Genomic DNA, 16,809 nt, shown 5'->3' with positions numbered 1-16,809 from the left:
TATACGCCCTTCATTACAAAGAAAAATAAAATAAATTACATATCGCAGTAAAGATTTTGTAATTTTTTAATAATCTTGTTTTTACTTTAAAAAATGCTATATATATTCGCGATTTATAAATAAGAAATCAGAGAGAAATTTCTCCGAAACGTTGACATACAAATATATTTATGTGTATTTTTTTATTATTTTGAGAAATAGAAGATTTAAAAATTTATTTAAATATTTTTATAAGAGAAAAAAGATGATATAATATCCATGTGCCGCTTTATCACGTATCTCAAGGTAGCGGTTTTATAAATTGTAGCGTGAGATATTTTTCAAGAAAAGATCTCTTTGTTACATTTTATAGTATCTCGCGAACGCGACTGACAGAAGACTGAAGACGCGATCGCACGCGAATAAGAGATGCAATATGGCATCTTTATTAATATAATACAATTTTATATAACAGAGATCAAATTTATCTCTACTATTCTATATATTCTTGGTTAAAGAAAAATCAAATCAATTGTATATTGCAGTATATAAAGATGTCGCAATTTTTCAATATTTTAGTTTTACTTTGAAGTATAATATATGGTATGGATTCACAGTCTATAAATAAATAGAGAGGAAATTATACTTTTTCCATAACATTGTCATACGGATAATGTATATCTACGGATGTAATATCTACGTGTATTTTTTATAAGAGACAAAAGATTTTAAGATTAAAATATTTTTACAATAAAAGAAGAAACTTGCGATAAATATCTGTGAGCTATTTCATTGCGTATCTCAAAGTAGTGATTTTGTAAATTACGACATTTATAGCGTAAAACTTTTTTTCAAGAAAAGATTTCTTTATTATATTCCGCGATGTCTCGCGAAAAGTCAACCCGGCTGGAGACGGTCGCACGTGAATAAAAGATGCAATACAGTAATATCTTCGAAAAAGTTACGAATACTTCTTCGTATCTCGCTTCAATATGACGGTTGTATACTTGCGACAGTAGTCCTCGGATTCGGAATGCTCTTTCATAGAGATATTACCGTGACATTATCGGTGCATAGATTTGCTCTCAGTTGGGTCGGCATCTGGCCTGTGAGAGAGAAAAACATCTTCATGGACCTCAGATGGATTATCGCCGTATTTTTTGAAGCAAGTACCGTTAAATCAGTCATTGATTATGTATAATATTCCATAAATTTTAATAAGATATTAATATTATTTTAATATTATAATTGATATATTTAAATATTTTAACGGGATGCTTCAACTAAGTTCAGTAAAAAAAATAGTTTAAGTAACATAAAATAGATTAAGATGTGTTTTAGAGCTGCTTTCTCTAACTGTAACCGTGAAACATATCGTAAGAATTAGCCAATCACTGCTCAGTCAAGAATTGTCAAAAATTTTCAACTTTGAATGGCTAATATTTATGATATGTTTTACTATTATGGAAATGTGGGTCTCCTAAACATTAATAATGTAAAGAGAAAGAGGAGGGCATTTTCGATTAAAGCGGATCTTAATGTTTATGGTAATATTTATATGTGTTGTATAAATATACAAATAAAATTATTAATTCTATAAATAACTTTCGGTTTGACGAATTTGAAATGCAATCATAAACTGAAATAATAATTTTACAACTAAATTAACTGATTGTCGATTTAATAATAATGCTACTAGCATTATAAATATTTGTATTTTACACATGAATATTATTAATGTGAGCAAAATCCGTTTTGACTAAAAATGGTTTTTTTTTTCTTATTTTATAATTTCAATAGATTTTACTCATATGTCAATTTGCTATATTTAAATATCTCATAAAACATTTTTCTACTTACACTGTCAATGTTTCTAAAAAATGCGATACTTTCTTCAGATATTATCAAAAATCTTGTATAATTTTTATGTTTAATATAGTTATTTTCTGAATTATGAAGTAAAATACTGAAATTTGTATATTTTTAATTGTCAATAAAATCGCAGTTAAAATGTTAATAAAAATATATAGTAAATTTCATCAATCTGTATTCATATATTTTCTACAATGCGGAAATTAATTTTATATTTCTATTTTATGGTCTTAAAAATATTGTCCTAAAAATTAAACTAATTTTATCTTTACGCGTAGAAGCGAGCACGCGCACGAAGAAAGTATCTTAATAATTCGCAATCATGTTAATATATGTATGAATGATATAAATTCTGTATTATGCATGTAATATGAATAATATAAATAATTAAATTTCTTTTTTAATAATTATCGAATATGCTCTTTTTTAACAATTATTGAACAATATGTATGACAAGCTTTTATTTTCTAGGTAGTTCCAATGTCCATTTATTTTACCGAAATCTATTATTGTAATAGCAAAAAATCTCTTGACTCGATAACAACCGGTGCCGCTGCCGCATTAGCTCTCACAAGACTGATCACACCTCGTATCCATCGAGAAGAATTACTCGAGGTAATCGCCTCCATGATGGACGATTGGGCCATGCAGAAAGATAAGAAAGTTCGTTGGATCATGGAGAAATATGCGACAATGTCGACGCGAGTGACGATGCTTACTTTCATTCTTGTGGGTATCATAATAAGTGGTTACGCCGTTACGGCGATATCAGCGATCACAGCGAAAACAGGACAACTTGATAATAATAGAAGTCAGTCTTGCGTATTTCAAACTGCATCGTTGCAACAGGCGTTTATGGTGGTTCAGGCGATGCAAATGTTCACCACTGGTATAGTAACCTTTGGTACTACCAGTTTTTTTTTTGGACAGGTCATGCATCTGTGTTCCCAATTTGATGCGTTGTGTATTAAACTATCGGAATTCCGAGTTAGCGAGGCACGTCGCGCGATAGCCGAAGCAATCCAAAGGCATTGTCAACTTATTCGGTTGGCCGAATGTATGGAGGAGTCATTCAATGCGAACGTTTTGTTGTACTTGTTCGTTACTAGCACTCTTATGTGTATAGATGGTAATATGCTTTTAAATGCGAAACTGTTAAATTTGAAGACTTCTTGCAAACTTATGATTACAAGATTAACTTTTTATTTAAGTTTGTTTTTTTTGTTGAATTGCTAGCTGGATTAAAATCTTGCCACCATATTGGCTGCGGTGCTGATAATGCCAGCATCACAGGCAATATGGTAGCAAGATTTTAATCCAGCTAGCAATCCAGCAGACAAATAAGCATTGTGTGCCGCTTTAGATTATAAGATATTATATATTGTATATATATTATATATTACGCACATGAAAGTAAATTTTTGAATAGAATAACAAATTAATTAATCATAAAGAATTGAATTATTTAGAATCAAATTATTTAGCTTGCTTATGGTAAACTATAAATTTAATAAATAAACGTATATACACCTACGTACATAAAATTTTTCAAGTGTTTTGAGCATAAATTGATCTTATATTAAATTTATAAATTCCTGAAGACAATGAATTAATTATTTTACAAAAAGATCATATAATTGTTCTTAAGCTTATTTCAATCTTTTTTAACTCCTAGAAGCATATATTTTTTTTACATAAAATGTTCTTAAACATTGATATATAGGGAGTTTTACAAAGTCGCTATTACTAGTACAAAGACAAGTTCAAAAAATTTTTAATTTCAAAATGGCGAACCTGATATTATGAAGTAAAAACGTTTAAGCCAGTCATTTGAAATCGGATATTCAAACATTTTTAAGCTTGTTGATAACAAATATAAATTAATAAATTTAATAGAATAATAGTAATAATTTAAGAGGATACAATATAAAAAAAATTGGCTGATTTATATAAAATGGAAATATTTCATAGTTTTAAATTTGACAATTTTTTGTTTTAGATTTGAAATTAGCAGATTTAAAATCTATGAGTGTTCATGTATTTTTGTGCATATTAGTCTATTTTTTGCAATATAAGTCCGCTAGATTAAATACTCTAAAATTTAAAAAATTTTTCTTTTATATTCAAAATCAGCGAACTAAAAGGACTCTGATTACCAAATTTAGTACAAATATAATACTATATGTTTTAATATTTCAATATTTAAATTTTTAAATACTTTAATAAACTTTATTCAACTTCAATACTTATTTAAATTATTCTTATAGTAAAACTTTAACATTTTTCATATATTTCATATATTCATAAATTTTTATATTTATAAACTTTAATATTTTTATTATCAAATCGCTGACAACCCACGTCACAAATGATCGACATGACGAGAGTTAATTAAGTGACCTGCTTCTGCATCCTTCCTTTCAGTTTTATCTTCGCGATTTTGTGTAAGTTAAGCGTCCTTGTCGTATTGGCACGTGGTCGTCAGCACTTTCGCAATTACAGTTAGGTTGCTGCGATTGATTTTTCAATACCAATCGCGCAACCGGGTCATGTCCTTGTTACTTATGTTTATATTTTATTGTAATGTGTATCTCGAGGACATATTTCTACATTTATTTATTATTGATATTTCTTAATATGATCCTTTCTTAATCTTATCAATTTCTTATCCTATCTGTTTTCATTCTTAATCGTTTGTGCAATTGCATTTATGATAATAAAATGATTTTGTTCCGCCATTTTGTATTTAAAAAATTTGAAAATTTTGATTTCAAATTCAAAATTAGCCACTCCAAAAACTTCTAGATATCAGTTAATATATTAATTGAATCATATTCTTGAGGCTTCCACGGGTGCTTTCTATATAAAGATTATGCGAAGTTCACGAAACGTTAATATTTCAAGAATGGATCTGAACACGGAGAATACCCGCAAAACGCATAATCTTTATATATTAAGTCAATTATTTAAATTTTGAAATTTTTACTTTAAATTTGGAATCAAAATATTATTACTACAGACTTCTATAAATAGACTACTTTGTAACTTTGTTTCTATCTTTGAAGATAGCGCTGCCCTGAAAAAAATCACGTCACATAGTGCATAATGAAATTATGTAATTAAAATATGTAAATTATGTAATGGATTGTTCTAAATCAGTACGTAATTTTAAAATTACATATTTTGAAAAGTCACATGATATAATATGTTCTTTTTTCCTCAATTTTTATTATTCAATTTTTTAAAATTCGATAACTATGAAATATTGTGATGGATGAAATTATTTGTAGTATCATGTGATTTTTCAAATTATATAATTTAAAAAAATCACTTTGGGACAATCCGTTACGTGGTTTATATGTTTTAATTACATGATTTTATCATGTAACGTTATGATTTTTTTCAGTAAGGTAGGCAGCGATATATTTCAGTTCTCTTATACATGTATAAATTACATGGATAAATTTACATTATACTCACAGACAGGACGCATACATAAGCACATAAGAAGTAAAACAAGGACAGCTTGAAATCAGGTTCATCTCTTTGTATCACATTGAATCAGCAGTCTATTTATATAAGTCCGATTATTAGCACCGACAATTGAACGACGTAACTTCTCATTTGCTCGATTAATTTTTTTGTTTTAATTTGAATATCAAAAGACTAACATTTGCATATAAGAAATCTATAAATTATTACTGTTGCATATTACGAAGTACGAAATTGCATCCAAGTAAAAAAAAATATTTATTTTTTAATTCGCGAAAGATGTAACATGTAGGTATGTTATACATATTTTAAAGGGTAAAAAAACACTTTTAAATTCTAATTTACAATGATATTTTAGCCAAAACATATGTACAGCTACTCGTATTATAATCATAATCTTTATAATACGACAAAAATATTGAATCTTGTATATTCCAAAAACTGCAAGTTTCTAATGTTTCTAGGATACGTATTAATTGCATCGTTATCCATTGGCAATTTATCTATGATTATACGTAGTACCAGCATCTTACTCCTTATGCTGATTCAATTGTCATTTTACACGTTTGCCGGTGATTACTTGGAGATGAAGAGCACTGCATTGTGTTATGCCACTTATGACTGCGATTGGTACGAGCTACCGGCTAGTATAGCTAAGGATTTTCAGATTATTCTAATGCGAGCCAGCATTCCTCATCAACTGACAGCCGGAAAATTTGTGGTCTTGAATATGATGACATTCAAAGATATTTTGAAGTCCACGGCGACGTATCTTTCAGTTTTGCGTGTTATGTTAGATGGATAAATAATATATATAATGTATAAATTATCAGTTGTTGAAGTTGCGCAATATTATCGACTACATTTTTCGTTTTCAATCGCAATAGTTAAGCTAAAATTTATAAATAAAAAATTAGGGAGCAAAAATTCTAGTTTCTCCGGAACGTTGACACACATGTATTTTTACGTGTATTGTTTATAAGAAATAGAAGATTTCAAGATTTAAATATTTTTACTAGTTAAACTAGATACTACAATATAATATTCGTATACTGCTTCATTATATATGTACATTAAGGTAGTGGTTTTGTAAATTTGTAGCGTGAGACATTTTTTCAAGAAAAGATCTCTTTGTTACGTTCCCCGGCGTCCCGCGAAAAGTCAACGCGGCTGGAAGCGGTCGCACGCGAATAAAAGATGCAATACGGTGATGTCTTTGAAAAAAATTATGAATACTTCCTCGTGCTTTGCCTTAATATAACAATCACATACTTGTCATAGAAGTTTTCGGATACGGAATGATTTTCCATACAGGCATTACTGTGACATTATCGGTGCATAGATTTGCTCTCAGTTGCGTCGGCATCTGACCTATGAGAGGAAAAAGTATTTTCGTAGACCTCATGGATGATGCATGAATTATAGCTGTAATTTTAGAAGCAAGTACCGTTAAACGAATCACTAATTATGTGATTCTTTTTCATAAATTTTAATGAAATGTTAATTATTTTGATATTATAATTAGTACAAATATTTTAACAACACGCTTTAATCAATTTTAACAAATTCTACTTTTATTCTAATTTGCTATATTTGAATATCTTATTATGCATTTCTCTATCTACAATGTCAAATAATTCCTGAAAACACGTTATTTTCTTAACAGATATTATTAAAAATTTTATCATTTTTTGTGCTAAATATACAGTTATTTACTGAATTATTTTTGTATTTGTAATTGTCACTTCTATTAGCCAAGTCGTAGTTAAAATGTTAATGATGATAATGAACTTCGAAATTTGTATTTACTCTTTCTTTATTGCAAAAATTATTAATTTTATAGATTTATAATTATAAAATAGTAATATAATTCTAAAAATTAAATTAAGTCTCATCTTTATGCTTGTTATTATATTTGATATGTAAATCTATCAATAAAAATAAACGCATTTATAATACAAATTTTGTATTATACATGCATACAAATAATTAAATTTGACTCTTTCAAAAATTATTGTATTAATACACATGACAATTTTTCATTTTCTAGATAGTTCCAATGTTTATTTATTTTACCGAGATCTAACCTGCATTGTAATAGTGCGAAAAAAATCTCTTAATTAACTCGCTGGCAACTGCTGCCGCTGTTGCCTTAATCCTTACAAGACTAATCGCACCTCGTGAGAGATTCATCGAGAAAAATTATTCGAGATAGTCATCTCCATGATGGACGATTGGGCCATGCAGAAGGATAAGAAATTTCGTTGAATTATAGAATGATAATAATATGATTTGTTGGAATATGCAATGTCTACACGCGTGACGGAATTTACCTTCATTCTCATAGGTATTATAGTGGATGTTTATGTCTGACACGATACGTAATAGTCGAAACGGTCCAAAGATGCCAACTTAATTATCCGACTGGTGGAGCGTATAGAGAAGCCATTTATTCATTACCAGCACTGTTATGTGTACAGGTGATAATGTGCTTTTAAATAAAAGATCGGTAAATTTAAAGATTTTTTTGCAATACTTGTAATCATAAGATGAAGTTTCAATTTAGATCATAAAATAGTTATAAAAATAAATTTTTAAATAAAATAAATTAATAAAGCATAATGTATTCTAATAAAAATTTTATTATTTTTAATATTTTCTAGGATACATGTTAATTGCATCGTTATATCTTGGAAATTTATTTATGATTATGCATAGCACTATCTTTCTTATGTTGATTTAATTGCCGTTCTACACGTTTGCCGATGTAACACTTGGAGAAGCACTGCACTGTGTTATGATTTATGACTGTGATTGATACATGATTGATAGTGCCGGCTAGTGTAACCAAGGATTTTCAGATTATTCTAATGCGAGCCAATATCCCTCATCAACTGACAGCTGGAAAATTCATAGTCATGAATATGATGACGTTCAAAGATATTTTGAAGTCCACGGCAACGTATCTTTCGATTCTACATGTTTTGTTAGATGAATAAATAATACATGTTATTACTTGTTAAGTTATGCAATATTGTAAATTATATCTGCCGCTTCCCGTCGCGATAATCAAACTTTCATAAAATTTACAGAGTTATTTGTGATTTAGAATAAAGCCGTATTTTATTTTAAATGTATGCGTGGAATAGTACGATGTTTTGAAATAAAAGTTTCCAATTTTCCTTCAACAATGCACGACATCTTATATCCCTCTTTTTCGTCCCCTTTCAGTTACTTCAACAGCATAGAATGATAGACTAACGTTTTATAAACAAAATGTACTGTAATGCCATAGGATACCTACGTGTTTCGATTTCAGTTACATAATGACTACAACGTGTAGCGTAAGAAGACTGTGATGCACTATTAATTTTCGTATTTCCTTTTATGTTCTTGCCATACGATGAAAAAGATACGTGGCTGTACTGCGTTGCATATACCGCATATGTGTATATTCGCTCAAAGGTATTCTTAGCAGAGACTGCAATTGGTAAAAATTCAAAAGTTAGCTAGAGACAGTCCCCTCAACTACAAAGCAACGTATCGTATAGAAACATGTGATTTCGATGTGCCAATTCAGTTTCCGCGTGGCGCAACGTCGTTTCTCACTTGAATAAAAGATCAAAGAAGGCCGCCTCGCCCTCGACGGTGTAGGTAGTAAGATGGCTTTGCTTCCGCGCGTCTTCATAGTAAGTTTGGAACTTGGTCAATGCACAGTAAAAAAAATCGAACAAAACGTCATCGGAAGAAACGGATATCAGTAATTTCATTCGACTTGTGACAATTGTTCGCAATTATAGCATTAATCTATTTTTTTATTGAATTTACATTAAATAAAGTATATGTAATTTTTTTATCATTGAAGTGTATTTCCATGTATTTGCAAATTTATTAATAGTGCGACGCAATCTTTTAACTTTAGAATGCTATCGTTATTGAGTGATATAGTATTGCTACTAAAACATTTTTATATACAAGGAAATGGGTTACTTTTAATTAATGTAACACAAATTTTAATTTAGCCTTTTATAAACACAAATAATTTAATTATTGACTTAAAGGAAAAGAAAAAAATAAAAGCATACTAACAAATTTAATCTTGAATTGATATAAAGCATGTAATTTAACATAATATGCTTATGTCTGTGTATTTCTTTATAATACTTAAATAAAATATTTAATTGAATAAAATATATTATTTAACGAAATAATAACACAAAAATACTTAAAAGTTGAAACCATGCACTTATCACGCTCTTTACAACGATAATCACAAAATGGTCTGATATATAAACTGATATATAAAAAAAACTGGATAAAATTTTTAAAAGCTCATCTTCACTTGTCCTAGCTTGACAGATTAGATTCTTCTAATGATCATTGAAGAGGCATAATTTAGCGCTCAATGATTTTGCTCACTTGTGCGTACGTAAAATTTACGTATCAATTGCATTCTAGGGTTAAAACATTATTGTGTTTTAATATTAACATGAATAAGATTTTATGACTGAGATTATTTAAATTAGACTGAGATCTTGATACAATACAAAACGTGATACACATTAGGCTTAATTAATTTCTTAATTAATTCTTAGAAAGAAGATAGATATTTTTACTAAATAATGAAGGAAGCAAGAAATTGGAACGACGAATCTCATTATGCTCTAAATGTTTACGAAAAAGTTCTTAGTATAATTGGAATTTGGCCTTTGAATGCGGGAGAGCTCAAATATATTGCACGATGTTCCTTAGCCATTTTGATTCAAGTAAATATCACAAAAATAATTATTAACAAATTAATGATATATACAAAGTATATCTTTATCAAAGTATATCTTACTCTGTCATTATTTCTTTTTTGTTTCTGGAAATAGTTTTTTTAATAAAAAATACTTAGGGCCGGTTGTTTCATCTTTGGATAAACTATGTGAGAATTTATCTAATGAACAAACAAAAGAGTAAAAGAGTAAGAGAACAAGAGAATAGGAGACTAAGAGAGTAAGCTGATATTTATCGAAAGGTGGAACAATCCAGCCTTAGATATTAAACTTTTGAGTAATTAACAATTAAAAATAGAGAGATTGCGAATTAACGCGGTCTCTTTCGTGATTAGATCAGTACTATCGGCAGCTTGTCTCTGGAAACATATTGGCAGTGCCTCGATACTGAGGACATGATGGAGGCCTTTCTAATGGACCTCTCGTCTGTCGTCAGCCTTTCCAAGCTTCTCGTCATTCGCTTCACCTGGAAGCATACTTACATCCTGGTGACTTCCATTATCGACGACTGGTCGATGTCTCGGAACAAGCAACAACGGGAAGTTATGATGAGGTACACCCATATCGGTAGAGTGGTGTCCTTGACAATATTATATTTGGGCTACGCATCAGGAGTCTCGTTTCTCTTCATGGCCATACCGTTCGACAGTTTGATACCTTGGCTAAACGTCTCCAAGACGAATGATAACGACACAATGGTAACGACGTATTTTCTAGCAACCTATTGCGTTTTCGGGTCGTTACCAACAATCACCTACAGTTGCGTTCTGTTACTGCAAGCGGCGCAGATCTTCGTCAATGCTACCTCGCATTGCGGAAATGATGGTTTCTTCTTTGGTCTCGCGATGCATCTATGCGGGCAGTTTGAAGTTCTGCAAATGGATTTTGCTAGCATCGAAGTGGAAAAACAAAACTGCAAAAGGAAGATACGGATGTTAATTATCAGACATTGCCATTTAATAAGACTAGCTGACAGTTTTGAGTATGCTTTCAACATGGCTATCTTAACACAGGTTTCAATGAGCGTGCTGTTGCTTTGTGTAGAAGGTATTTTATTTTCGTGATTTTAAAATTATTTTTTTAAATGTATGTCTTACTATATAATACAAAATACAATGTTTTTCCCTTGGCAAAAATGATTGTGTTTTATGTATTAGAACTATATTAGTTATAATTTACAAGACTATTTATTTGCTTCTTATGTAACAAACATAAATCATTTAATATTTTCACTGTAAATTGATAAGATAAATGTAATTCTGTGATGTGACGTTATTATACTATTTGTTAATTTATAATATTACATATTAAACTTTATCATTGTTTCTTTTACTCAATTTAACTTTCTAAAGTTTTAAAAATCATAAATTAAATATTAGCTAACATGTCGAAATTGTAGCTACTTTAATAAAGAATTTCATAATTTAGCAATGATAAAATGTTAAATAAAAATCAAAAAAAGATAAAAATATTACAAAATGAGAAAATAAAAAATAAGACAAATAAAATCTCTCAAGTTATACGAGTATATTTAGATATTTCTTGAAAAAGCAAATGTGTCTATCATACTTGCTAAATCTGTTACTAGTAAACATTTAAAACTATGTTATTTTCACTAGAATGCTAATATTGATTGAAAACCAATCTTCCAAATCAAGAATGTATTTACATATAAAAATATAAAGATTTTAAATTAATAAAATATTAAATAGAAATTTAAATAAATAAAATGTTAAAAATAAAATTATTGATGTTTTAAATATTGTATATTAAAAAATTGAAATATTATAAGTCTTATCGTAGTAATTTAAAATCTATTTTTAGGTATGCAATTAATAATATCGTTGAAATTAAACGATAATATTGCAGCAATAAAACACGTTGTCTTAATTCTGACGATGTTGGTGCAACTGTATCTTTATTGCTATGCTGGAGATCAGCTGGAGAATGTAACCGGAAGGATCGCGTACAGCGCTTACGATAGTCCATGGTACGATTTTGATGTAAAAATAATGGAAGATCTACCTATGGTGATGCTTCGAGGAAAATTGCCTCACCAAACAACAGCCGGAAAATTCTTGCCAATGAACTTATTTTCATTCAAAGAGATTCTGAAAGCTACAGGCTCCTACCTTTCCGTTCTCAGAGTGATGATAGATATGTAAAATTGATATTGTCAGTATATAATTATAAATTATGACTGATATCTTTAACATTTTCTTTTTTTCATTTTCTTGCATACGTGAATACTCCTTTATCTGCATGCGATATCGATTATCATATTTTGCCAAATGTTAAATGAGAATATGTCATGACCAAAGTTTGAACGATTGCATTATACAACATTGTAATAAATCGCGCGAAACGCACAATCTTATAACTTAATAATTATCAACATGATAATACACACACACACACACACACATATAAAATTTAAGAAATGTTTATTGTTGACTTGTTTCTTACTTCAGACTAATTTGTAGAATATTTTCTTCTCCGAAGAAATACAATGTCCTACAAATGTATTATTAATTATTAGCAGTAGTATATATACGGTGAAAAAGGTTTCTACCTTCGATATTTATTTAATATGTAATGAGCATATCATAAGAAAATAATAAAATAATATTGTCACAATTCTTACAATACCCTATTACGATTTTCCTGCGTAAAATTTTCCTTTCTTTCTTTTTTATATTGAATCCATTTAAAATCAACGTACAAATTTTTCCATCATATTCGTGAGAGCAACAGTTCATGAGATATCTTAGAGAGGACTATTTATATATCTTTTATTTATCATAATATAAAATATTTAAGCGTCTAACTTTCCAGATATTAGTAGGACTCATCTCGAGGAGTTGTGCCGCATATTATTTTACATTATTTGTACAAATATGAATAAGAACGAAGGCTGTCATTTTGCAAGAAAGTTATGAAAATTAAAGGTATGAATAATAAATTAAAAAAAAATCCAGTTGAACGATTGAATCATAAAGGGGTTGCTTTAAGTTGTAGGTATCTGTACCTCTAACAAATCGAATATTGAACGATGCAGTTATTGCGAAGGAACGTAGACGAAGAAATACAACCGCTTTCGAGGAATAACAATTTGAAGAGATACTTGGAAGATTTAATGTATAGTAATCGTAATAAAAAACTTACGCAAGCGTGAGATTTTACAGTGTTTGAAAACACTGAGATGAGATCAAACACGGATTGGGATACTGATACTACAAATATTTTTAAATTTCATAAAAATTTTCTTGGCATAATTGGACTCTGGGTATTAAAAGAGAAAAATGTATTCTCGAGAATTCGGTGGTTCGTATCGACGGTAGTGGAAGTAAGTTAATCAAATATTTAACACAATTTGCAATCTTATACATTCGAGTATGTGTATATTGCAAATTATTAATTTTATTTCGTTAAAAATGATAGAAGCCTGTTAAATTTTGATCTATTTATACATGTATATTGTAAATGTTTTTCTTTGTTTTAAATATATTTTGTTATATTTATTATAGTCTTTTTGTTACACTTATATATTTCATAAACAGAGTGTTCTGCGAGGAAATTAACCGATAAATGTGTTTAAAAAATGTGTTTTAGGGGATTATTCTAAGCAAGAAGGTTCATATATATTATAAATTTATTCGGCTCAATTAAAGTGATGCAAAAATATTTGCTCTTGTCAGTAATGTAAATTTCTGATAACGGACTTTTCTCAAAACCAGTTCTCGCTATATAGATACGCAGCTCAAATAATACATAACTCAAATATTTATTTTTGATTAAAGATTGGCGTTGAGATAATGAGAGTATTGCATATAGCTACTCATTATTATTATATACAAATGAACTTTATTGCTTAAAATAATCTCTAGATCACGTTTTGGAAGTTCGTCTACTTTCTCATGGAACATTCTACATATTAAATCATATACATATGTAATAAAATTAAAAGTTATATTAAAACGCAATATTTTTATGTCATTTTCATGAACCAGGCAAGTACATGGATCATTATGTCATTAGAAGTGATTCAGAGTTGTAATGGTAACGAGGATGCTATGGATGCTTTTCTAGCAAGTTCATCGTCAATAACCAGTTTGGTAAAATTGCTTTTACATCGCGTATATTGGAAACAAAAATTCGTTTTGGTGGAATCGGTCATCCAGGATTGGACTTACGTGAAAAATTCTCATTTCCGTGATATCATGTTGAGGTACGCGCGAATAGGTAGACTGGGTTCATCGATATTCTTCTATATAGCTTGTGGTGCAGTAGTCTTCGCCTTCAGTGTCGTGCTTAGTAATATCAATTTGCCTTGGATCTCTGAAAAGCAGATTTTTAATGAAACATATGAAAGAAAACTAATGTTAGCGGCCTATTGCACCTTTGGAAATTCCTATACATCTTCTTTCGCATTCTGCGCCATTGAAGCTTTGCAGTTCGTACAGATCCTTGTTAACTGCATCTCGCAGTGCGGAAACGACGGATTCTTCTTCGATCTCACGATGCACATGTGTGGACAATTCGCAATTCTTCGTAGGAAATTTAACGCATTGGGTTTCGATAAATTTGCCTATCATAATGAACTTGATGTCTTGTTGAAGAGACATTATCGCCTCGTACGTTTATCATATTATATGGAAAGAGCATTCACTCTGGTCATTCTGGCACAAGTTTTAATGAGCGTCCTTGTTTTATGCGTAGAAGGTTGTTATTATTTTAAATTTAAACAGTATAATCAAATCTTTATGCTCTAGAATTTTTTTATATTTATTTATTTCGTGTTACTATATAATATAAAATAAACAACAAATATGTATTTTCGAATTTTTACAACAATAAATTTGTAATTATTTTACAAAAATTTTTTACTATTTTACAGTTATTATTAATTATATTTATTATTATATTTCTTTTAGGTTTTCTTTTGCTTCTTTCAATTGAAATAAACGATGCTTTTACTGCTATGAAACATGGCGTCTATATTATCGCACTGTTGATACAACTTTTTCTCTATTGTTTCGCTGGCCAGACGTTGGAGTTCCAGTCAAAAGAATTAGCCTATGCAATTTATGAATCACCGTGGTATTCATTTGATGTGAACATGATGAAAAATTTACCATTGATAATTCTCCGAGCAACCAATCCTCAGCAATTAACTGCAGGAAAATTTGTACCAATAAATTTTACGACTTTTAAAGAAATTCTGAAGGCTTCCGCTTCATATTTATCTGTATTAAGGGTAATGATTAGAACATAAATATAAATTTTTTTAGAAGAAAAATAGATAATCTAATTTTTTTTTTTATAAATTAGGTAATTATATAGAATAAAAGACCCCTCTCCGACGATTTTGTCCTTGATATATGGTGTTAAGGTCATGACCTTGAGTGACCTACGACAGATTTTGATCGTCATTCGTTATTTATTAAAAAGTTATTAACAAAAAAAATTTAAGAAATAATGTCACATTTCTGCTATATATAGGTATATATAAACAATATTTACTAATATTTTCCCCTTGTCTAGGAGCGTACAACTTTCTATGCAAAGCGAGATCTACATTATACCCCCTTATTTAGAGGTCATGCGCCTGTAAGCAGGGGAGAAGGTAGAGTTAATTTCGCTTTACGTAAAGAATGTCGTATGCTTTAGGCGGATGTGGGATGAATCTCATTTCGCTTGAAGTAATAAAATCAAGTTATAAAATCACAAATTTTTTGCTTTAAAAATTCTCTGCTTTAAAAACAAATATTATTAAAAAAAAAGAATATTTTCAAAGCAAATTTTTATTTTTAATAGATATAGAATTTTTGTTTTAAATAATGGAAAAAAGATGTTATTTCTTAAACTAATGTTAATAATTTTTTAAGGAATAACGAGTGACAGCTAAAATCTGTCGAAAGTTACTCAGGGTCATGACCTTCAAGATATGTCAGGGTCAAGGTCATGAGGGGGAGGTTTCCCTATTCTATGTAATTACTACAAATTGCTTTAATTATATAACTGTTTCTTACACAACTGTAACCAATTGATACAAACATTTTTCTGTAAATGATAGCGAATAAAAATATATAATTTGACGGAACAGAACAAATTATATTAATATTATGTTTATTGCGCGATATATGTACTGATGGACCAAAATATTGTGACTATAAGTACCTATTATAATACTATTTATCTTCCATATGCTAGCTATCTTAAAATCCTTTATTATTCTACTAGGTATGAATTCTACAGGAATAGCTCTGAATGTATCTGTTGGAATCTGCTACCAAGATATTAACAGCATTTCTTTTAACTAATTATTGATGACGAAGTACTCTCTTTTATGGTAACTGTCTTTTATGGTAGTTGAATCCGTTAGCATGACAATGTGCCTTGCTACACTGTGCGGTTTTTTAATAATAGTTTGTGGAACATATAAAGTACATTTAGTAGTTTTGTTTTGGTCACCAAAATTCACCCTAATTCGAACCCATTGTGGAATATGTTGAACAGACGAATTCGTTCCGCATATCTCCTACTTTATAAGTTACAGTTAAAACAGCTGTTGTTAATGTCTTGAGCAACAGATGTCAATAAATATATTTAAAGGTCTTGTAGTAAGCTCTTATAAATAAGAGCGATTTTGATAGCACATGTCAATATAATATAATATTACGTACAT

The 16,809-nt window shown here is 29.4% G+C and overlaps 2 protein-coding genes across 2 annotated transcripts; both read left to right on the top strand.

Annotated features, from left to right (window-relative positions):
* Positions 1 to 1,012: 1,012 nt before the first annotated feature.
* On the top strand, positions 1,013 to 6,148 carry LOC108748223. The gene is made up of 3 exons (XM_018486256.1): positions 1,013 to 1,087; positions 2,323 to 2,980; positions 5,808 to 6,148. Exons 1-3 carry the CDS (start codon positions 1,013 to 1,015, stop codon positions 6,146 to 6,148), a joined length of 1,074 nt encoding a protein of 357 aa, XP_018341758.1.
* Positions 6,149 to 9,965: 3,817 nt separating this feature from the next.
* Positions 9,966 to 15,408, top strand: LOC108748288 (the record flags this gene model as incomplete). The annotated part of the gene is given in 6 exon segments (XM_018486337.1): positions 9,966 to 10,109; positions 10,457 to 11,168; positions 11,946 to 12,268; positions 13,324 to 13,467; positions 14,132 to 14,843; positions 15,056 to 15,408. Coding segments are annotated over 6 exon segments (2,388 nt in total), but the record flags the coding sequence as incomplete, so codon positions are not given.
* Positions 15,409 to 16,809: the final 1,401 nt, after the last annotated feature.

This window comes from Trachymyrmex septentrionalis, unplaced genomic scaffold (assembly GCF_001594115.1).
Source record: "Trachymyrmex septentrionalis isolate Tsep2-gDNA-1 unplaced genomic scaffold, Tsep1.0 scaffold22, whole genome shotgun sequence".
Lineage (NCBI taxonomy): Eukaryota > Metazoa > Arthropoda > Insecta > Hymenoptera > Formicidae > Trachymyrmex > Trachymyrmex septentrionalis.
Note: the sequence above shows the minus strand (reverse complement) of the source record. Positions and strands in the feature narration are given on the sequence as shown.